Source organism: Lissotriton helveticus, chromosome 8 (genome assembly GCF_964261635.1).
Source record: "Lissotriton helveticus chromosome 8, aLisHel1.1, whole genome shotgun sequence".
NCBI lineage: Eukaryota > Metazoa > Chordata > Amphibia > Caudata > Salamandridae > Lissotriton > Lissotriton helveticus.
Window position 1 is genome coordinate 246,628,945 of NC_136069.1, and position 23,836 is coordinate 246,652,780.

Genomic DNA, 23,836 nt, shown 5'->3' on the forward strand with positions numbered 1-23,836 from the left:
GCAGCTTATCATATCCTTACAATAAACTTTTGAAAGCTAGAAGTTGTTTGTGATCTTTGGGAGCAGAGTCCTTTATTGGGTGAACTAACTTGCAGAGAGGGGCACTTTTCTTCCTCCAAGACAGGCAACAAAGGTTCAGTCGACCAGATCGAGGTTTGGATCAATAGTGATGAGGTATCGATCAAAATCTCGCCCTTCCACTGTACTGCACCTTACATTACCTAATACCCGAGTTCATGGGCCAAGTGGGGTGGTCTGGCCCGTCTCTTCCATCTACTGGCAGACAAGGATGGGCCTGCCCTTGGCCCAGACGTGCACCATGCTGTGGGTCCCACTGATGTATCGCACATCTCACAAAGAAGGTGAGGTTCAGCTCCTCATGTGACCTAGGCCCTGCAGCAAATTCCTTGTAGGAGATGAAGTACCTCTCTCTTCTCACCCTGCTCGTCTAGCATGGCACAGGGGATCCCCGCTCTTTGTAGTGTGTCTCACAAAGGGGGCAGGGCTCAGCAACTCACGTGCCTCAACCTCAGCAGCAAAGTCCTGTAGGAGCTGAAGACCCCCTCTTCTCACAGTTTGCGCACAATTAATTTACTTTTTAGGTCTCAGCTCTAGACGTCAAGCATCCACTGTCTCGAACCGAGACATGCTGTATCTATTGTTGTGGGCTTCAGCCCGCCCATTAGCTTGTCATTTGCTGACTACCACATCGCTCCATTATACCTTCTCCTCGGTGGTTTATGGCATGCATGCGTCATGCCTCTTCCCGACTTTAGCCTTACCAGAGCACAGTGACCAAGTACTGCTGAACATACACAGCAGCCATTTTATCACATTATTTCGCAACTTCTTTTTTTAATTTCTATAGGACACCCCCGGACTTACTCAGCCCCGGCACACGGCATCATTTTGTTCACCGCTTCTTCCTGTCCTTCGATTTGTGGCTTGTTTCATTAGCAAATTCATATGGCCCGTCGTCACCACTTCGCCTCCATCTTTCCACTCCTACCTGGAACTCTGCCCTTCACCTGTGCCCTAACCTGGAACCCTTTGCCTGACTTTTGCTTGCCCGTCGCTTCATTTTCTCTCACATTTACTATGTCTCACCTTTTCTTAATCTTTCTCTTTTTTATTCCAACATCCTGTCTCTCATTAACAACACACAGACTGACAGCAGCCTGAATAAAAGCACACCCTCAATGCTAAATTAGTTTCAGTAAGCTTGGAAATCATATTCTGCAATAGACCCCATCTTGAGCCCATGCAAGCCCCGAGGGAGAGAAGCCTCCGTGTACGCCACGCAGCACCCTCTGCATCGATTTCTTACTCCTACAGAAAGCGCTCACATGCCTAGGAATAGCTGCAGGACTCCAGTCCTTCTCCCAAACTACTCGTACAGCTGAGAAGTCAGGCTGCAGGGGTAGAGGTGTCAGGTCTAGTTTTGTTTGAGATAGCAGCGCCTGTAAATTCTTCCCATCACTGCTATGAGGATTTGGTGCAAGCCCTCTACAGTGTTCATAACGAGTGTCCATATATCACCAAGATTTGCGGCTTCGGGTGAGGGAGACTCCTCTATGTCCTGAAGATCAATGGTTTTCCTGGAGTCCATGAGCTCAGTAAGTAGTAAGCTTACCTAAGGCGGCTTTTGGGAATCCGTGTGGGATCTGTTGCTCACCCTCCAGAATCCCCAGCACATTGTTCATGAATTTTAATTTCACTGCACGCCCTATCAATCTATGTTTCTTTTTCTTTTTTACAATAAACTTGTTTGTTTTTCTTTTTGCCACATTCTTTGCTGGTTGTTTAGTCATAAGTGTGGTGTGTGGCCCTTTCTGCAGAGAGATACACATGTGCACAGATGTCTTTGTCATTGTCACTGAAGAGGCCTGCTTTGTAGTTTCAGCCTAGTAACGCAGGTTGACTATCTGGCAGATGAACTTTAAATCCACCATTGGTGGCAGCCATTGTGCTCTGAGGAGCAGCTTGCACCGACTCCATGAGCTTTGTTGTGGCTTGCACTCCAGAATGGGTGCCTTACGGAGAATAGCAGTCGTACAGAAGAAAAGCTGGGACCCAGGCACTGGTCTGTTTCTTGTTGTGGGAGTGGCGATGAAAGTCCAGGAGTAATATAGCATTGTGCTTGAATGCTTCTTAACGCCTGAGCCCCACTTCTTCCAGTGAGAACTATGTTCTCTTGTCGTGGTAATTATGTGACGGGTGAAAATTATGTGGCAAAAAAAGGCAAATTATGCGGAATTATGCGTCACAGTTTGTGATGGCATTAGTCAGGGCTTTAAGTGGGATGCAAAAACTGGGGGGTCTCTAAAAGGTGCGTGGCCAATGTAATTAAGGGCGTGGCGTAAAACATGTAAGCTGAAAATCTGTGCTTATCATAGTGCGCGGCCCGACTTGTATTTTTGCTGTTTCTATCATTGCATCCAGATGTATGAACGTAAGACAAATCCTAAACTTACTGCCATTTTGGTATTCACAGAAGGCACTCACACATTTTGGTATTCACAGAAGGCACTTACACATTTTGGTATTCACAGAAGGCACTTACTCATTTCGGTATTCACAGAAGTTAGGAGTCCTAACTTTAGGACTCCTAAATGCCTTCTGTGAATACCGAAAGTCTTAAAGTTTGGATTTTTCTCAGTTTAGGAGTCCTAAAGTTAGGAGTCCTAACTTTGCTACTCCTAAATTGAGAAAAATCCTAACTTTAAGACTTTCTGTTTCACAGAAGGCATTTAGGAGTCCTAAAGTTAGGAGTTCTAACTTTACTACTCCTAAACTGAGAAAAATACATACTTTAAGACTTTCGGTATTCACAGAAGGCATTTAGAAGTACTACAGTTAGGAGTCCTAACTTTACTACTCCTAAACTGAGAAAAATCCTAACTTTAAGACTTTCGGTATTCACAGAAAGCAATTAGGGGTCCTAAAGTTAGGACTCCTAACTTCTGTGAATACCGAGATGAGTAAGTGACTTCTGTGAATACCAAAATAAATAAGTGCCTTCTGTGAATACCAAAATGGTAGTACCTTTAGGATTTTGTCTTAAATTAGTTCTGTGAATCGGGCCCTATAAAACTTTATAAATAAATAAATGTCTTCAGAGTACGACATTTTACTCTTAACTGACAAAGGATCTCAAACAATCGTGTAATGATTTATTTTGAGATGCATGAGACAACAAAGTTTTGGAGACAACGTTTTCTTTTTGTACCTTTCTGAATTGATCCATTTGCTGCATATTTTTCCAAGATTACTCCAAACTTTCTTTATGCCGTCACAACCAGGGTCCCTCTGGATCTGCTGGTCCTCCCACTGGGATGACTCTTGTCCATCACATGCATTTTCTCCATCACATGCATTTTCTCCTCTTAAGTATGAGAAGCACGTGATTTCCATTAAAACAAGGAGAGGATGTGGCGGTAGGACCAGAGCACAGGACCTTGGAACCGGAGCTCCAGGATCGGGTTTCGACATAGGCTCAACATTTTGTAATTGTGGGCAAATCACTTAATCTCCTCGTGCTTAATAAGAACATTTATTTTGACCTTGTGTAAAGTAACTAACTGGTGCGCTCATGTAAAACGCTCCAATAATTTCGAGACGAGTTAGTGCGATATAAAACTCGAGTTTACGCTGAAAGTAAAAGTAACTTTTGTCTTATCTTAAAATTTTACTCGCTTCTTTTTATTACCCTTTGCTGCCACCTAGTGTAATGTCTAGTAATTTATATGTGTTTTTATAGAAACAAAATGTTCAACTGTGCTGTATTCAAATTGAGGAGGGAAGATTTCATTATATTTAATTGCTCATTAGGTTTTGAGAGGGTGAAGAGAAGTATTTTTTTTTTAGCAGTGTAGAGGCAAAGACCTAACACAATACACAGAGCAATGAATGAATAATGAATGGATCAGTCTTTCACTCATTATAACATAATCTCTTCACTGCCACTGCAGCAAGTTCACAGGTTCTGCCGACGAAGGCGCAGTCAAGTTAAGGAGCTGACAAATCTGACACATAGTAATCAGTTTATGAAACTGCTCCAATCCAAGGCTATTCACACCAACCTGACATTTTATTGTGATTCATCATTTCTAATTATTTTACAATTTGAAACAGATTTGCACTTTTTTTATCAAAGAAAGATTCAGTGCCAGATTTTAAAATTCAGAGTTACTTAAACGTTCTCTAATGGCTGGTACACCATGAAAAGTTAATGCAGGCTGTCAGCCTGGCATTTCAAAAAAAATATTTAAAAGTGGAGACAGCATTTAGCCCTGGTGCTTACATGCCAACATTTTAGAGCAGGCAAGCAGGAGATTTAAAAAGAAAATTGTGGAGAGAATGTATTTCACCCATTGACTCATAAAAAAGCAAAGGCAACCTGCCTGAATCGGGTCTATTGACATGAATGGTGACAGACAATCAGCATTTCCATAGCTGCCAAGGTTTCAGATTGCTATGTGTGACATTTTCATAATTCCAGTGAAATTATGAGTGACATTTCAATGACTATGTGTGACACTTTATCGCAAACAAAATCAAGCAAGGAAGACTAGGAAAACATATAAATAACAGCAATTGCACCCATTTGAGCAACAACACTCTCTAAGAAGATGTTTAAACTGTTGGAAATAATCAGAAACTGAAGCACCAAGTGCCCTTCTAAGCTGACCATACTGTTAAACAAAACGAGGACTCAGATATGCACCACTCATTGGCAGTGCGCGCCGCACCACTGCAAACAAAAGAAGGTTTCTCTAAATTTTAGCAACAGGAGTTATTGTAGTAGGGTCAGATTATGTGTTGCAAAACCGGCGCAATGTGCCACTTGCTCACCTCATGTGCAGAATAACACAATTACTGCTATAAGGGGGGAGAAAAGAAGGCGATGAAGACTGTTTTCCAGATTGGGTCTCATCACTTGAAATCATACATCATCGGTCGCTGGGGTACTGAATGTATCCGAGGCGCAGACTCCACTACCGAAATTTTGAGCAGGTGTTCCTCTTAATTTCTTCAGCTCTGACAAACGTTACATTTTATTAAGAGCACTGAACTGATCGTTTTACGAGTTAACATGTTATAAGTAATGTTTAATGTTGCACTTGCTTACTTGGATTTGAGGCAGGCTGGTGCATGATCTCACAGTTGCAGGCAGCAGCTCGGCCCGAGTCACTGACCCCTAATACGGCAGGATCATGAATATATACCACACTACGCATTGCGCACTGAGCAGCAGGCCGAAAGTGCACTGGTGAACAATATTCTCTGCAGTGAGGGCGGCAGCAGGCTCACAACAGCGGGTCAGCAGCAGGCAACGTAGGAGGGTCGGTGAGCTTCAGAGAGGCAGAGGCAGGCTGGTGGTGGTGCGAGCGCTGGCGTGCTCCTCTCCTCAGGATGATCTTTATAATAATAATCTGCTCCTGCCTCTTGTCATGAGTGATCTGTCCAGTGAACGCCGGTGTGCATGATTGAGGGGGCACCATTGACAAAATAATGAAAGAAAAACTACTACACTCACCCTGCCGCGCTCTCCGAGAGTTACGAATACAGTGTCTGTTGCAATCACGTGACCTCACCATGTCACGTGATTGCCGTGGTAACCCCGGCCGGCGGCAGCAGCTGGGCTAATTATGAATGCTCATTGCTGCAGACAGGACAGCAATGAGCCACCAGTTCGGCGCGATGCTCCTGACCTGAGCAGACTTTCACACTACTACAATCACACCCTCTGCCAGAGCAGTATACGCGTGCTCATCGGGAGTGCACGGTTTGGCCAGGATAACGATTTCCTGCACCGCCGGTGGTGTCAAGGAGGCAATACAAATGCGTGACTTTACATTTTCGTGCGGTGATGCGGATCACTGCACAAAAATGCGTTAGTATCACGCCTGATGCGTGATACTTGGCAGGGCTGCATTTCCTATTTGTCAGTATGATGACATAGCGCAAACAAACGCAGAGGTTTTGTTTGCGCTATTTAAAACTGCCAAAAATGAAATGTCGAAGCCTGTCACACTCTCTAATCTCCCCCTCCAAGAATTAAGGGGCCTAGCGTTCTGGTCTCAGGATATATATTTCCTAGCTCAAGCTGTCTTGGTTCCAGCAGATCAAGATTCGACAATACGACTCTGGTTTCTGCATGCAGGAATTAGGAGGGGAGAGGCTATCCTTGACATCGGTAGTCTCCTGCCTGATTTGGGAGAGTTGGTATGTACATAGGCTGGTGCACCAGGGCTGGACTGGCCATATATCTCATCGAGCATGTCCCCGTGACGCTGGAGCCATTGAAGGCTGGTTTTTGAATGCCCAGAGCCACTTCCTCCCTTATCAGACTCGCACTATCCCTTAGTTGTAAAGTGATCAGTTACAGTGGGGTCACCCATGTATCTCCATAAATCTTATTGATCTTGATGATGGCCTCATGGATTATTACCTTTTGAGACTGAAACGGCGACGACAAGCCCATCTCTCTAGTACAGTTACCTTCATCTGCTCGAATGTTGCCTCAATAGAAAGACAGACATTTTTACAGTTTCATTTGAGAGTGGGTTACTTATATACTTATGCACAGACAGCTGAAATCATAGAAAACATAGTACTTGGATAGCACATTGTCAATGTTTATGTGGATATCATCTGCATTGAACCCCAGTATGTCCTGTTCATGAATAAATGTTCTTTTTGCTTCAATCACCTCACCTGTCTGTCTGTGTTTTCTATTAAGCATTTGTAATTTGATGTCACACTATAAAATACAAAAAATAAAAATGTTCAAATATAAGAAATATAGCTCAACTCTTCTTTTGACCTTTGGAGAAAGATAGGAGACAAAATACATGTTGGCTGTGGCTGACGTACACAAATGAAGACTTCAAACTGAGAGTTAAAACAGGTTCAACAAAGAACAAGCACTAAATTGAGTGTCTGCTGTTGTATAATGCAACTATCCTACTCTAGCTAACCAGCAGCATTTGACTCTTTCATACTTCTGTGTGCTGCTAACAATCCCAAACAACTTTGTGATGGTGTCAATTATACTGGTCGGTCTCAAATCAAGGCAGGTACATAACAAGATGGGGATTTGTGCCAAGGGTTTTGGTCAGTATGGTAGAATAAAGACACTTAACATTATATTGGTCTTCTCATATACCCTACACAACCTTGCTCTTTATTTTTTATTTATGGTAGTATTTACTATTCTGCCATTAAAAGAGGTGATATACTGAATGCACATACATGAACCAAGGTTTCGTTCAGTCTGAGGTGACTAAATGAACCTTGGGACTGCTGCTAGGGAATCCAGTGACATTATCTCTGAGCACTGCGTGTGTTTTGACCATGGTAATTGGTCTTGAGTCATAATGAGAACACTTGCACCTTCAGCTCTTTACTGAAGGTTAATCCTTAAAGGTTAGTTGCTCTTGCATATCATTCCATGGCTTTGTTGCTTAGACTTGGCAGGCCTTGCCTTCTACCCTTACCCATGCTGCTAAGGTGTAGGAGATAGACGATGGTATTTTCCTTAGCTTATGAGTAACTGTCAGTTTTACCCTTTCTGGCACTCAGAGTCAGTACATGGCTGTCATTTTGGAAACCACACGATCCCTTGGGACAAAGTCAGCCACTTCTCTATCCATCAAACATTGCATCACTTGCTGCTTAACTATTATTTTTCTGGACATACTGCCCATTAGGTATTACAGTAGTCAAACTACACTCCAATAATTGCTGTAGTCCGCGTCCCTTCATTGTCTGCCTCTTAAAGTGCCAGATTATTATGAGCCGTTTCAGAAGATAATTACGCACAGCTGTCGAAGCCTGATTTCCTAGTGGCATCCATTTGTCAAAGCTGCTCCGGCAGTATTTACTTTGCTTCTTACTGAGATTTTTATACTTATGGATGTGAATCAAGTTATCTGCTGCTCATTAGGTCGAGCAGACAGAGTCTGCGCGAGACCTATTGTCAGCTGTATTTGGGAATGTGGACACGAGAGGGGCACAAGCGCAGATTTAACCTCGTGGGCGCGCACGGCGCCGTGCCCCTCTCGTGCCTCATATTCCCATGCGCAAACACACTCACACAGCCACACTCACGCATGCGCACATACACAGCCACGCACATACACAGGCACGCATACACAGGCACACACACACGCACCCCCCCTTAACCAGACACACTCGCACACAGACAGACGCGCACACAGACAGACGCACGCACAGACACACTCGAACAGACACACGCGAACACACACAGACACACGCGCGTACACCCCCACCCTCACCCTCACCCCCACCCCCACTCCCACTCACCAGGCTCGTCTCCCCTTAGGCATCGGAGCCCCTTTCCGATGTTCTTCACGACGGGACTTCAGCTGCCGGACCTGGTAAGGCGGGGGCTGCCCGCGCATGCGCGGCATTTCTAACCGGGGCTCTTCAGAATGAAAGTGAGAAATGCCGCGCATGCGCGGGCAGCCCCCGCCCTACCAGGTCTCGTTTGCTATCTGTCAGCCAGCCAGAACCACATTCCTTCCGACTGATGTCTTTTGCTACACAATGCTCGTTTTATGACTGTTGTAATGCTTTATTACCCCCGACTAAATTAGCATGCATTGCTAAATTGCATACAACGTCCCCACTATGTTTTGAAAGTGGGTAGGATAAAGTCTTCTGTGTATATCCAGATGTCTGTAGTTATATAGTGCATACATTTCTCATAGCGTTGGAACATTTGAAATAGACAAACAGCACTAAAGTATACATTACTGCAATGTACTGAACAGTCAATCGCTCACACCAAGATGGCCGCTCAAGAATAGTTCTGTTTCAACAGAGACGTGAAACCGTCCTTTCAAAGATCGCCGCCACGTTCGCTCAGAGCTGGTTTTGGGCACCCTGGCTGGTCCGTCCTCGATGTCTATGCTGCTAGACACGCCGCTGCTCTCCGTACTAACACCGGCGGCCCGGCGCATGGCTGCGGATCCACCGCGCTGTTCTGACAGCAGCCCCACCCCGCCGTGACCAAGCCCTGCCAGAACCAGCAGCCAGCCTCGGGGCCTGCGGAACCCGCTTCCCACAAGCAGCTGCGGTTTGCGGAGTCGGTAGAGAACGACGTCCGGGATGCAGGCGGCAGCACCGGGTCGTTCCCCGCCAGCAGCGACGGGAGCGAGGACAATGGGAGCAGCGTCGCTCAGCAGGAGCAGGAGGAGCAGCTCCTGGCACAGCAGATGGGGCCCCAGCTCAAGGTGCTGCCCATCAACGACCAGATCCGGGAGCTGCAGACCATCATTCGGGACAAGTGAACGCAGGAGGGGGCTTGTCATACTGGAGGAGCGAGAAATGCTGTTATGGGGTTTGGAGATGCTGGGAATTTTAATTTTAATTTTAAAAGTTTTATATAGCGCTAGCTTGACCCGTGGGTATCAGAGCGCTTTACATATACACAAAAGATAATGGTTGCATTACATAACATGATCTCAGGAAGCAAAAAAGATATGTAACCTATAGAGTACCTTCCCCACTTAGTCAAAGAGGTGGCTACTACTTTTTTTAAACCCCGATAGTATACTTTTTTAATGAAGCCCCCTTGTTTCTTTTAGGAAATCTCTTGATTGTAGCCCATTAGGTAAAAACTGTATGCGATGGGATGAGCATAACCAGCAACCAACTGAAGACTGTCCAGTGTTTTGAAACTGCTTGTCACGATGCTGTAAATGACACTGGGTTAAGTGAGGTTAAGGCTGGCCACAATGATGCCATGACAATTATATCCTATGATGTCATCTGGGTCAGAAGCCACAAATCTGAAGGGGTATCGGATGGGGTGCGCCCGTTACAGGCCCTCAGGGCAAAGTTCACTATAAATTACAATAACTTTCATTTAAGTATTAATTATTGAAAAAAAATTAAAAGGCATTGTTATTTGCAATATCAATACGTGTAAGTCACGTAAATACAACACATATTGCATTACAAATGCTATAGGTGTCACATTTGCGAAAGTTATAACTATTGGCATTGTAAATGACAAAGCTATTAATTTCGCTATTTTCAAAAACAAAACATAAATAAAAAATGTGTCATTTACAATACCAATAGCTCAAACTTTCCTAATGCGAGACCTATTGCATTGCAAATGCTTGTTTTTATTTTGGTTTGGTCTCAGACAGCGCATGCACTGTCTCTTGCAATAAAGTTTGTTAGCCTACAGGGGGCTTAGAGCTCGGACATTGCTTACATTAATTCAGTTCAAAGAGAGCACACTCCAGAGTTCAATATGAACAGAAATGCAAATGTCCAAAAGATCCTTATTTATGAATCATCAAGTTCTCAGAAAACATGTGCAATCAGCCAACACGTTTCGTTCCTTTCAATATTGTGACACTTCTTCAGGGCTAAAACACCATAGGCTAATTCAGCTCACCGTTCTTTGAAGCGACCTCTTTTTAACATATTAAAGTTAGTATTCAGCTGACTGGTACCAACAATCTATAGTGCGCTCACACGTGCAACTCGCTGCGCCCCCTGCATCACTCACAAGGAAATGGACAAAGTCATTAGTGGTTTAACCAAGGGCGTAGCCTTTTTAATCACAAAAACACAACTCATTGTGCAATGATAAGTGACAACCTTCGTCAAAGTAACTCAGACATCGTTATGAGAACACCATTAATAAGATCCACCAGATCACACATGATTGTTTGAAAATAGGATATGGGGCAGATAAACAGTTCATCGATTTGTGTAGACAACACATCCGTATCTCGACCTTCCTCTACCGAGGAACATTTCAAAGGTTAATGGCAAGTGCCAGCAGGCCCCTTACCTTATCCATATTAATAACTTCCAGGGCACCGCAGCGCGGTCCATCCCTGGCAGAGTTACCTACCACTCGGTAACTCCCCCAAAAGGTTCAATTTTTTCAGGCATCCCGGGGTAGGGCCGAAAGGTCCGGGACCACCAGCAGGTCAGTCCCTCCCCTCCTGCCAGCCCGGTGCTCACATAATAAACCCCCTTCTCAGGGGAAAATTCCCGTAAATCAGTCCATATTTGGGGTAGCCCCCATTTCTGCTGCAAGAAATTACGCCACCTTCTGCCTTCTTGCCAGGGTGGGTGGGTGGTTGTGCGAACTGGAGTAAATGGATCCTGGAGCTCGGTGGAGGGAAAAAGAGGCCGATCCCTCGCTTGCGGGGACTTATATGCTGCTGCCCCCCTTTGGCGCCCAGCGATGATGTCACGGAGGGGACCACCCCTCCAATGCGTCGACACAGAAGACGGACGCCTCTTCACCTTTGTGCTCCTGCCCGTTCCGCGACTAAGGGCGCCCCTCTGCTATGCGCCGGGTGCGCCTTCATAGTGCGCTCACACGTGCAACTCGCTGCGCCCCCTGCATCACTCACAAGGAAATGGACAAAGTCATTAGTGGTTTAACCAAGGGCGTAGCCTTTTTAATCACAAAAACACAACTCATTGTGCAATGATAAGTGACAACCTTCGTCAAAGTAACTCAGACATCGTTATGAGAACACCATTAATAAGATCCACCAGATCACACATGATTGTTTGAAAATAGGATATGGGGCAGATAAACAGTTCATCGATTTGTGTAGACAACACATCCGTATCTCGACCTTCCTCTACCGAGGAACATTTCAAAGGTTAATGGCAAGTGCCAGCAGGCCCCTTACCTTATCCATATTAATAACTTCCAGGGCACCGCAGCGCGGTCCATCCCTGGCAGAGTTACCTACCACTCGGTAACTCCCCCAAAAGGTTCCATTTTTTCAGGCATCCCGGGGTAGGGCCGAAAGGTCCGGGACCACCAGCAGGTCAGTCCCTCCCCTCCTGCCAGCCCGGTGCTCACATAATAAACCCCCTTCTCAGGGGAAAATTCCCGTAAATCAGTCCATATTTGGGGTAGCCCCCATTTCTGCTGCAAGAAATTACGCCACAGGGCGAGTTGGCTACTGTCAAAAACTCGCCCTCCCCCCGCTACCCCTGCTGTGCCGCTTCAATACCCCTGCGATTGTCTGTTGCCCGTGAAAGGAGCTGACGGTCCTCATACTGCCCAGGGTGCCTCCTCACTAATGGGCCTTGCTCTATCTCCCGCACCCTATTTTATGGGTGCTTCCGGATATGCCTCTGTCCCAAATTCCTCTATGTGTACCCCTAAACAACTCAGTTATGACTGCATGTGGTATACTGAGAGGCATAGCAACGATGCTGACTGGCATGTTCGGCTTTCTAGAAGACTCGGGCTAATATTCACCCTCCGGGCGTAACAATGATTCTGGGCCCTAGTGAAGGTCTGCAGGAAGGAAACCGGATTCTACCGCTACCCTAGTGCCCTTCGGCTAGTACCGATTTTCTTATATAGGACGGTTGTGGCCCGCCTACTAGAGCTCCATGCGGGACCCCCCCTCCCCCTTGAATAACTTAAGGCCCCTTTGATGTACTAAGTCCTTGCCCCCATTCGCGAACCTTGGGGGCCCCTGCCATGCGACAACCCGGCGTGTTGTAGATAGTTGCCGGGCTGTTCTCCACTGTCCTTACGTTTGTCGGGGAATAACTTCTATTCCGCCTCCCTTCCGTATCGCTGCCTACCCACCTTACCCCACTCTAGGCTTGCCGGGGCTGCTACTTGCATTTAGCTTGCTCCTACCCCTTGTTTACTTGTTGGGTTGTTGCTTACCGCCAAAAATTGCGGACCTCTGTCTGGCATGCCCGCCATACTGCGGGGCTGTAGCCCCCTGTACGCTTATTGACATCTCCTGCGCTGAGTATACCTGTGCCTCTGTCTTGCACTTGACTGGCTCATATCTTAATGCACACCGAGCTACGACTGCCTCCTAGCAGCACGCATGGATGTTGCCTAGTGTAGACCTTGGGTGGTGGTGTAGTAGCACTACCTCACCTCCCTCCTCATTCTCTAAGCACCAGTGGTTTACCTGCCGCCATATACATACCTGGTGGCCCAATACTTGACCCAACCTGGTCGCAGCGACCCAATCACGTTGAACCACTGTGCCTGGCCGCCGGCTTAATTGATGTAAATCTTAACACCCCTTCTGCTTGGGTGCCGCAAGTATAGCTGATGGATATTTCGCCGGAACCGGGCCTTCATGTATGGCCTTCCCATCACCCAAGGCAAATCCCGGACACATGTGAAAACAAGAAGACACAACTGGTTAGCGTTTAAGGTCCTGGAAACAGGAAAAGCAATGCGGTCCTTCAGCACTGACATTCAATACCCTTAGCTCATTTAGGAAAGTGGACATTCGACTTGGAAGCATGTTTTTGTTTATTGAATGTCCACGAACGTGTGTACTAGGAGAAACTCCCTTCAAACATCTCAGTCACTCGATTTTTCTGTTTTTGCCTGCACGCCTGAAACCATTTGTTTGTTCCGCTCGAAAGTGCGCGTGGCTCGGATATTTTGGAACAGTTAGTTAGGTTGTCGATAAAACTGCAATATTTGTGACTGAGAGGACTGCTTGAACAGCTCAGCTCGTGACACGTTTTCGCACGCGGCTGAACAACGGTGTTTGTAGCTAAAACTAGTACCTAAAACCAAATTAGTGAGCCTGCCAGCCTTAGAGTGTACCCGAAGGCCGCAAGGCATAGCTGTGTACTGCCCGGAATATAGACCTTTGTGGGCACTCCTCATGGATATGTATACAGGTGATTGACAGGCTCGAGGAACCGGAAAGGAAAAAGGAGTTAGTACGCGGCGCCGTGTCCTGTCTGTCTTGTACAAGTTTTAATATTACCCTGCTAACACATTCTGCAGCATGCCGGAAGATTTCACGACCCACTGCCCAGATGTCTCCGTTGCACGGTTCCCCCCTCTCTCAGGGCCACTAGAACTCGCAGTGCTTTTAACACGGCGGATACCGAACTACATTTAGCATAGACATAGCACGGCATGGCGGTGGATCCAGAAAGCTGTAAACGAGAGGAGGCATTCTGCAACAAAATATTCTCGCCCTCTCATCAAATTCCGAGAACAGAGATACATATCCTGCATCCCTTTTTATAAGGCCGGCAGCCCATGCCCAAGGCGTTTGTTCTGCCGACATGCTGGGTAATGATTTATTTTGTATTTGTGCGAAAACAACATAGCTTGCTTTGTGGGATAACTTAGAGTCCGCGCGCAGTGATGCAATTAGAAACCACGCAGCTTGCACAACCCTTCTTAGGTTTGAATCAATGTTCCCCACACTAGCCAAACAGTACAATATCAGCATTAGTCAGGAACCCCGGATCGCCTATGAGAGCGAGATAATGTAAATTCAAGTAAATATTGCAAAACTCAACGTTTGCACCGAAAGGTTTCTCTTTAAAATATAACAGAATACATTTTAATGTCCTAAGGATGAATTGATTGAAAGAAATCTTAATAAAGACAAATTGCAGCACCAGCTGGGACATTTCTTTGTCTACATCCTATCACGAGCGAGCCCTATTGAGAAGAGGTAGGCAGGGTAAACCATACAGCACCTAAAGAGTAGACGGTGGAGCCATAACTCAAACGATCCCATCTTGGCTTTCCTAAAAAAATTAGAAGGTGGCATTCTGGGCAAATCACAGCTACATGTTTATTGCCACTTACGTTTCTGTATAGGTTTCCTCATTGTGGAGAGCTGATAGAAGATTACAGTTCAACACATACTAAGCAATGCATTCCATTTGTAAATCATAAGTTAATTTGAAAAATAAACTGATACAACCCTGTGCCTGTCGCCGGTTATCATAGCTCATTTTCAAATAGCACTTGGTGATACCATCTTGCAATTGTATACATCCTGAAATAAGAATGACGGAGGACTCCATGTCATGAATAACAGCTTTCCATTCCTAGTCGTTTTGTCAACAACCAAAAGCATTCTGGTAGTTGTAGGCTTTGTCATCTCAAGTGAACCAATGTTACCTCCAAGCCTGAAAACAATAATCTGCAATTGGTGGCCCAAGACTATAAATAACATCCCCTAGGACAAGCAATCACATCATTATCTTAGCACAAGTAACAAGCATTAGCCAACTCAAAGGGCACTTCTATCCTTTATCTCACAAGTCTCAGATAATAGGCTGAGTTCACTTCACTTTCCCTTATGTTGAAGAGCATGCATACAATGCTAGTGGGTACTCTCCTGTCAGCAGTAGCAAATGTTAATCTGTCAGGACATCAATACTCCCGTTTATAACAATGGAGCCGAATTTAGTTCGAAAAGTTGGAAATCTAAGCACTACAAATTTACTTCTCTGAACTGTCTAATTGTCTACTAGGGGGTTCACAAAATCCACAGAAGTGTGCAGTACCACTAAGCAGATCGGAGGTGTCCTTGAGTACTAGTATTACATGTTATCCTGAGAATTATCTGAAGGGTGGACAATCCTGCGTGAAAGTTTGTCGGAATTATATCTTGTCCAAGAAACGCCCTTTTTTTTCTTTTTTTCTTTTTTTTTTTTTTTTGCTCTGAAGGAAAAATGCTTGTCCAGGTGCGCAAACACATTCCACTACACTTCCAATGCCCTGTCACACCCAGAAACGTACTTACACATGCCTTTTGCAGGAGTGTTGTGTGCGCTTCCGGGTTGGAACACACCATGCAAAACGCTTATGAAACCTATATGCTCCACTACTTTTCCCTTTCTAAACCTTATATTTACTACTGCTAAAAATCTTCCATAGTACTAAATTCATTCGGTTGTGTACATTTTCCACAGAAACTAATTCTTTGAATCAGGGTCTTACAATCTAAACTTGATTTTTTGCAGGAGACGCCTCCTTTTATTTTCCATATTCATGTAGAGATATAGACCAATAAGAACTGTGAACTATTTAGCCATTTTGCAAGTAACTCATGGATACATATATAGAACCATAACCTGTAAATCCAGGCTTCAACGAGTTAAACTCAGATGCAAAGATACATTTATGAAGGACCGCTCAAGGAATACTTTCTTTATGTTTAGTTGGCTGACACAATTTATCTTGTAGTCGATAGAAATGTAAATACCATTTGTCCCTGTTATTCCCTAATGCTCTATTTGTCGACCCTGAAAATTCTCAAAATTCTCTGCTATCATTGGGAGCGCTGCGTAAATGTAATGCTCTTTGTCAAAGCTAATTAGAAACCAATAACATAATCTGAACGCTTCTCTAACTCGAAGTCTGCACAGTCCATTGCTTCAGATACCTGTTTCACTAGTGCATTTACCATACTCTTAAAAGCAATTAAAGGGATTCCCGAAGCTGGTAGTGCCTTTGTCTGCAAAGCTTCAAATGTCCCCAAAGGGAGGTAACCCACTTTCTCTTCTCTGCAGTTGTTTTCCGTGTTTATTGCTTTCGGACAAAAAGAGTTTGCTGACTTTATTGGCTCAAAGATATTCCTAATTGCATAGAGGAACGATAAACATGCGCGAAATTTCTATTTGCGCAATTACGCGCAATTGTGGTGGGGTGATACTAAATTGCACATAATTATGAGAAATGGAAAACCAGCACATAACACTATATTGTAGCTGGAAATGGTCCTCGCACCCATTTTGGACATGAGGACGCATTCCCCACGTTTGCGGTGATCTCGCGTGTATGTACTGCATTTTTGTCACAAACAGCACGCATGATGTGACAAAGCATAATAGCATCATTTCTCCCTCTTACCCCACTTCAATGCAGCTCACCGACTTGTAATCCCGGGTCCTTGATGATCCCCTCGCGCCCTGCCGCCTCGCGGGAAGACGCCATGGTATCCTCCGTGTCGGGCTAACTGGCTGCTGATCCGGCAAACCAAGGGAGAGACCAGCGAGGGATTCGGCCGCCATGCGCTCTTCAACTCGCTTGACTCGCGCCTCTTACTGGCCAGCCTCCTCCTCCGGATACGTCGGTCGACTTCTTGGCCTTGTGCTATCGCGATCTCTCGCGGTGGTCCCAACATGCAAAAGAGAGAAAAAATTAAGTAGGAATAATCCTCGGCATACAAAACAACACCATTATAGATACCAAAGCTAAAACATATTTTTGTGCTACGCTATTGGTCGTCCCCCCCACCAAGCCCCACCATATACCGGGCTAAACTTCTGTGCCCGTGCGCACACTACGAACCTTGTGCGAACTGGAGTAAATGGATCCTGGAGCTCGGTGGAGGGAAAAAGAGGCCGATCCCTCGCTTGCGGGGACTTATATGCTGCTGCCCCCCTTTGGCGCTCAGCGATGATGTCACGGAGGGGACCACCCCTCCAATGCGTCGACACAGAAGACGGACGCCTCTTCACCTTTGTGCTCCTGCCCGTTCCGCGACTAAGGGCGCCCCTCTGCTATGCGCCGGGTGCGCCTTCAGATGCTCTGCTTCTGAGGGCAAACTACTGGTTGCCTGGAGAGGACAGTTGACACCAGTGTTATACTTCGTTAACAAACGTGAAAGTGCGCCACACAATTTTTCTGTGATATCATGCTGTTATGCAGCTAGTCAGCTCTTACCTTGGCTAGAATACTAAAGGCCATTTTGTGTCTATCACATTTCGAAATTTAACTAATGGTGCTAGTATCGAACTGTCTTTAGCTGCAGTATGATTAATGCACAGAGGTTTGAGGTGAAACTGCCCAACCCAGATTCTCTCAGCGGGACTCAGTAAAGAATTCAGAAAAGGAAATTGAAAGGATTTCTCTTGCTAGTGCTAGTATTCTGCCATACAATCAATATGGAATAAAGACAGCTCTGGCAGAGTAACAGAATCCTTATCTGACGTCATGCACAGCACTTTGCACTTCCTATTTGAGCCCTGGCTTACAAGGATGATGCTGAGTGAGCTTCACGATGGAGGAAATAAACTTTCTTTCTGCATTAATATCTCCCCCAAGGCGAGGAGAGCACACAAGAGATATGATAAAGTGAAAAAGAAATGCACTTATTAGGGAATCAGATAAGCAGTTTTTGAGACATGACTTTAAAGCAGGTCAGAGATTTTTTATAAATTGACATGTCCGTGCTTGCCCCAGCAATATTCTTATGGGTTAACAACCTCAAAATGGCTGCCAAAATAAAACCAAGTTAAATAACAAGTTAAAGTCGCATATGATGCCCAGCATAGCATTATCGTTTCTGTAAGGTAAGCAAGTTTCTACCTGTTTCCGGTGGATACTCTATCCAAACGCAGATTCCTAACCTTATAATACTCCCCAGGCACCCGTCTAGATCTGTAAATGTTTCTTAGCAGTGCTTCCATGTGCCCCTAGGTGGCGCCATGCAGCTCCACATTAGCTTTGTTCCACTTCGAACTTAACAGACCGGAGCCACATTTAGGCTCCACCCCTGCGCTTTGATATCAGTTTTATGGACATGTTTCTTTAGTGGTCTAACAACATTAAAATACGTGTTGCACTTGTCATTCTTTCCAAAGTGCACTGGGTGTAGGATAAGTGAGTTTACTCATAATGTATGCCTTAAACAGTATTAACTGAGATATTAATGAACCATCCTACCTAGTAGATATGTAATCATTATAAAGATGAATTTGATTTACATAAGTGTGCCTTCATATATTAAATATATTTTCAAAAACACAAGGGAACCCAAAAGGTAGATAATGACCTTGGGTAACAGTTTAGTATTAGAACAATGGTCCTTAAAAAGAACAGTATGTTCATCTGGATAAATATAGCCTCCAATCAGTGCTGTATTAAGAGTGTCCAGCCGGACAGTCAATTTAATCATTCAAAATTTTCAAATCAAAAGTATAAACACATCAATACAGTGGGGAAACATCCTTTAGAACGAAACTTTCACAACGCGGTACCATTACCACGCAGGTTTTACAACGCAAGTCGTTACAATGACTTGCGCTGGAGGGCGCTGTAGGATAGGGAATAGTTTCATTTACTATCCAACACCTACCCTACTATCCACGGGGACTGGAGTTGGAATAGTAAATTAAACTATTCACTATCCAGCGCCCCCCAACGCAAGTCATTGTAACAACTTGCGTTGTAAAACCTGCATGGTAACGGTACGCGTTGTGAAAGCACGCGTTGTACCCTCAAACATCCATACAGTGGGACACAATCCTTCATCCTACATAAACACATGCCAAGTACACTTTAGGACAGGAACATATCAAGCAAGAAAGGGTACCGCGTGGAATATTGAACACAATTTCAACAAGCTTGAGGAAACAGTGAATACACTTTTTTTAATCAGATTCGTTTAATGTAAACTGTTTGCACATTAATCGCCCACAGGCTACCCTTTCTTGCCTGATATGTCAAGATCGTCTCCCACATAGCTCACAGCCAGCTGCGATGTAGTGCTCTCAACCAAATTATTAACTTGAAGTGGTTACGGTCGGTATGCAACTACTGGCTCTAGCCCCGCAGTCAACAGCACAGATGATCTCTCAGCTCAGCTGCCTAAGTATAGTAAGTTTTAACCCCTTCCGGGCTGATGACGAGCTCAGCTCGTCATGAGCGTAACCTGCTGTACGCTCATGACGAGCTGAGCTCGTCATGTAACGCGGTAATGTTCAAATTGCCGCGTACGGCGGGAAAATGCACCGCATCGATGCGGTTAAGAGTCTAGCTGTCAGCACACAGAGTCAGTACTACCTGCTGACTGACTCGACACCAGCCCCACCGGGCTGCATTGATTGGGCAAGCCTCAGGCTAAGGCACTACAATGCAGCAAGTGCTGTAATATTTCAAAAAGTATGTCTTCAGGTGGCTCGTCCCTGAACTACACAGTGTGTGACCTGAGTCCAGACAGAATGAGACTCTTGCTGTCTCACTGTGAGTGACTGCAGAGAACTTCAGCTGTGTATCACAGCAGGGCAGGCAGTTGATGCAGACTGAGTGCTAAATTTATAAAGCAGATTTTTATTAACAATCAGTGACAGGATTAGGCTGCTCTCTTACCCAGACAGTCTCACTTACTTATATTTGCAAGGCAGAGGTGCGCCAGCCCGGACAATTCGGTTTTTGGGCCACCTACAGCCCTGGCATTGGAGTGGCCACAACGAATCATCCCGCGGCAAACGCGGTGCTCGGGCTTGATTCTAGAAATTCAGGCTCACCACACAGCAGCTGCTGCACACAGTCGGTTCTGTGACTGCTGCTCCGGGCTCCAGCAGCTGCCATGGTCCATGGGTTGGCTCCCATTTGTGCTAGATAAACGTGCATTTAAAAAATGTCATTCCAGCAGTGCAAGCAGCACTGCCATTTGCCGCAGTTCCACTCATCTGCCTAGGCAGCCACCCCCGTTTGCTCCACAGATGGCAGCAGAATGTAGCGTACGTACTGCCTTAGTCGGCTGGGTCATGAGGTCAGGCTGTGACCGTGGCACAGCGCTGGGCGGGAATGCACTACGGCTTTTAAAAAAGAATCCATTGTAGCAGCCTCACTGCTGTGCTCTGTGCTACTGGCAGCACGTGCTCGGGCCTGCAAGTGACATCTGCGGGAGCAGCCCCGGCGCAGGCCAGCCAAACAGGCGCGCACGCAAGCTAGCAGCCTTGAGTGACCAGCAGTGTACTAGTTTAGCGCTATGTGTGACATCAGAGAGAGTGGCACCAAATGCGTGACAATGCATTTCAGTGCGGTGGTGCGGAGCACCACACTGAAATGCGTTAGTCTAACGCATGATGCGTGAAACTTGGCAGGACTGCTTAAATGCACTAGTCCGCAATTAGCAGGTGTAATTGCTCTTCGATGCATATCCAGCCAACATTGAACGGAAGGCAGAGGACAAACTTCCAGTGGAGTTGAGGTTTGATGTGTGAAATCCCTGCACAGGACTTCTCAGTGGACCCCGTCTGCCCTCTTTGGCAGCTGCTGGCTCTGGCTGGTAGGGTGTCGGGTCAGCCCTGGTGGCAGAGAGCAGGGTCGTCCTAGGCAGCATTCCACCGCAGATTAAAAACTTGCTTGATGTACCAGGCCAGGCAGGCAGAATAATAAATCCTGTTGTTTTCTCTGTGTGTGGCCACGGGCTTAGTCTTTTGAGCTCTCCACTGTCCCTTAATCAGAGCACACAGCGAGCCCCTACCACCCTCATCGCACAGTGCCGTATTGCTAATTAAGTTAGTAAGATCCAGCCAACTAGATCCAGCAAAAGAGCAAAGAAAGTGAGTACTGTAAAGTTTCTTTAAATTCGAACCTGCACTGGACATAAAAGTAACAAAATACTACACCTCCACCCTGCTTAATTAACCTGAAAGGAGTTAGGAGATGTAAGAGAAGTGCCGCTCTGCCAACCGCTGCCCAGTTCTTCCTTTTAATGGTTGTGTGTTTATGGATGGTTGTATCGCTGTTACTTATTCACCTAAAATAGGGATGTGCAGTTCCTTTGGCATTTCGATTGTAACTCAGGCTCTGGCAAGTACCTGCCACACGTCTGCAACTAGAATTATGTACTAGGTATATGATGTATATGCAGATACTGTATATTGCTGCTATGTGTATCCTGAAATAAAAAACAAGTTAAACATTTTTTTTACCTGAAAGGATGCTCTACTGGGCAGCTCTCCCTGCGTCAGCCCACCAATCACACTTGAATCATGACCAACAGCAGCAGTTGCTGGGAGCCAATGGCGGAGAAAGAGGTCAAAGACACGCCCACTCCATTTTTAACCATGGCCTGCCCAGCCCCCGGCCATGTAGTTTAATGGCACCGTATTAATCCCACCCGTAGCCATGTAAATAACGCCCCACATAGAATCTTATATGTGAACATGAATGTCCAGGACACCTACCAGAGTGTCGTCACTGGCCTGACGTATGCCCCCCCCTCCACCACCCCGCCTGGCGAGGAAGAACTCGTCCTGCCAACACATGCGCAATGCTTACGAGACCTGAGGTCATATTCCCCTGAACCCTCTTCTCAAGAAAAAAAGAGATTCACACCAGTTCATCACTGAGCAGCAACTGCAATTTATTTACAGCTGCTCAGAATTCTGTTTTTTAAATCTTTTTTCCCCAGGATGGGAGAGCTATGTCCCTCACTCCATTTAACACCAGCCGCCCCTGTGAAAAAAAATGGCTGCTAAGGAGCTCAACAAAACTTGCATAAAGCAGGCACGCAGAATCCTGTCACCCTGAGACTTAAAAAAAAACCTAAAGAACAGACATTTTTCACCTCACCTTGTACATGGATATGACATTGCTTACAGATATTGACTTTTTAATAGCAGTCTTATTGTTCAAGAAACATGCATTCAGTTTGTTTCCTGAAGCAGAAAAGTTCACATCACTTACCAGGGCGACATACTGTTCTATGGAGGTGTGGCACAGCATTCCAGTCCTGCTCCGAGGAGCATGTCCAGGATGTCCTGGCTATAGTCCAGGGAGTGAGAAGCAGCAAGCAACTTCCTTAATAAACCAGCACTCTTCTATGTCACAGCAACATAATGAATCAGATTTGTTGAAAGTGCGGTTGTGTGCATCATAACGCATGTAGGTGTGGTCCAGGGGAACTATGACAAGCTTTTCAATGCCCAAGCAAACTAACATTTTGCCTGCTGGGGTGCTCCTGTGCTCTGGCAAAGACATTTTTCAAAGCTTTTGTTGTAAAAATGGTGCAGCCACTAGGAGGCACTCCAGGGCTGCTGCCTTACCCCAGGCCATGGAAGCACCAACAATGTAGGCAAACAGTGGATCTTAAGTGGAGAAGTGTGGTTTACTGGTTAGAGGAGGCAGACCCTGAAGCAGAGGTTAGACCCGGGACCAGGGTTCAATTCCCGACGCGGCAGGGTCTTGAGCCCAAATGTCCACGGACTCGATAATTCTCGCTTCGGTGCCTACTCGAATCACCGGTTCACACTCTGCAACTCTGGGCAATAGCTTGCTTAATGAGGGATGCCTGGCTTTCACCTTGGGGATGCCCAGTAGGGGTTATCTCACAGGGAAAAAGCCAGGACGGGTTCCCAAAGCAAGCGCCTTGAGACCTTTCGGTGCTATATAAGAACATTTGACATGACATTTGACATGACATGAGTCAAGAGGTGGCCAGTGGCACCCGCCCAGAATTTAAGGAAGAAGGCAGCTCTCTTTCGGAAGGGGCCAGGGAGATGAGAGCTAGCCACACTGTCCTAGATATTCGAACTATAATTACAATCCGCTAGATTACCCCCACAGTAGATTCGGATACGAAAACTGTTAACTCTAGGATCATTGTGACTGCCTGGTTACCCTATACGTACAAAAACTGCAACATATAGAAATTAAATATTTATTCAGGATAAACTGTATCAAACTTCAAGATTCAGAATCAGCACTTGTTCATATTCGCCAAATATTATCCAGTGACATAACAAAGTGCATCTGTTTTCTGGCTAGCACTTTCAATCTGTTTGCATATTGCTGTACTGTGTTCATGGCATTCTTTTCTTTGTGTTGCAAAAATCTGCAGAAAAGTTTAATAATTATCTGTCTAACTTATTTTGATGTAGACAGGCCCTCACATCTTGCGGTCATGTCTTGCTTAGCTGAATTTCCTTTTCTGATTAGTGGCATGTTCCTGTATTCTAGAAGAGCGGTCTGTAATTGTTGTTTATCAAATTCTAAATCAATTTGTGCCTTATTTTATTTATAGTGATGAATTTTAAGATGTTTTTCTCCATTTTATTTTTACAGTTGTTGGCTTTTCTCCAAGGGCTGTTCACCTTTTACCACGAAGGATATGAGCTGGCGCAGGAATTTACACCATACAAGCAACAGCTGCAGTTTAATTTGCAAAATGTACGGTTTGGTCTTATTTCACTGCTGTATCATGAATTTCATTGCTTCACAGTAATTGAAACTAGAAGAAATAGCCTCGAAACAGTATAACTAAAT

At 45.4% G+C, this 23,836-nt stretch overlaps 1 protein-coding gene across 1 annotated transcript in view; it reads left to right on the forward strand.

The window, feature by feature from the left end:
- The window catches only part of ARHGAP42 (Rho GTPase activating protein 42), an 840,311-nt gene that overhangs the window by 600,004 nt on the left and 216,471 nt on the right, over window positions 1-23,836 (forward strand). Inside the window, exon 7 of the mRNA XM_078656994.1 lies at window positions 23,636-23,740. Coding sequence (XP_078513120.1) covers window positions 23,636-23,740 — 105 coding nt within the window. The remainder of the gene's footprint in view (window positions 1-23,635; window positions 23,741-23,836) is intronic.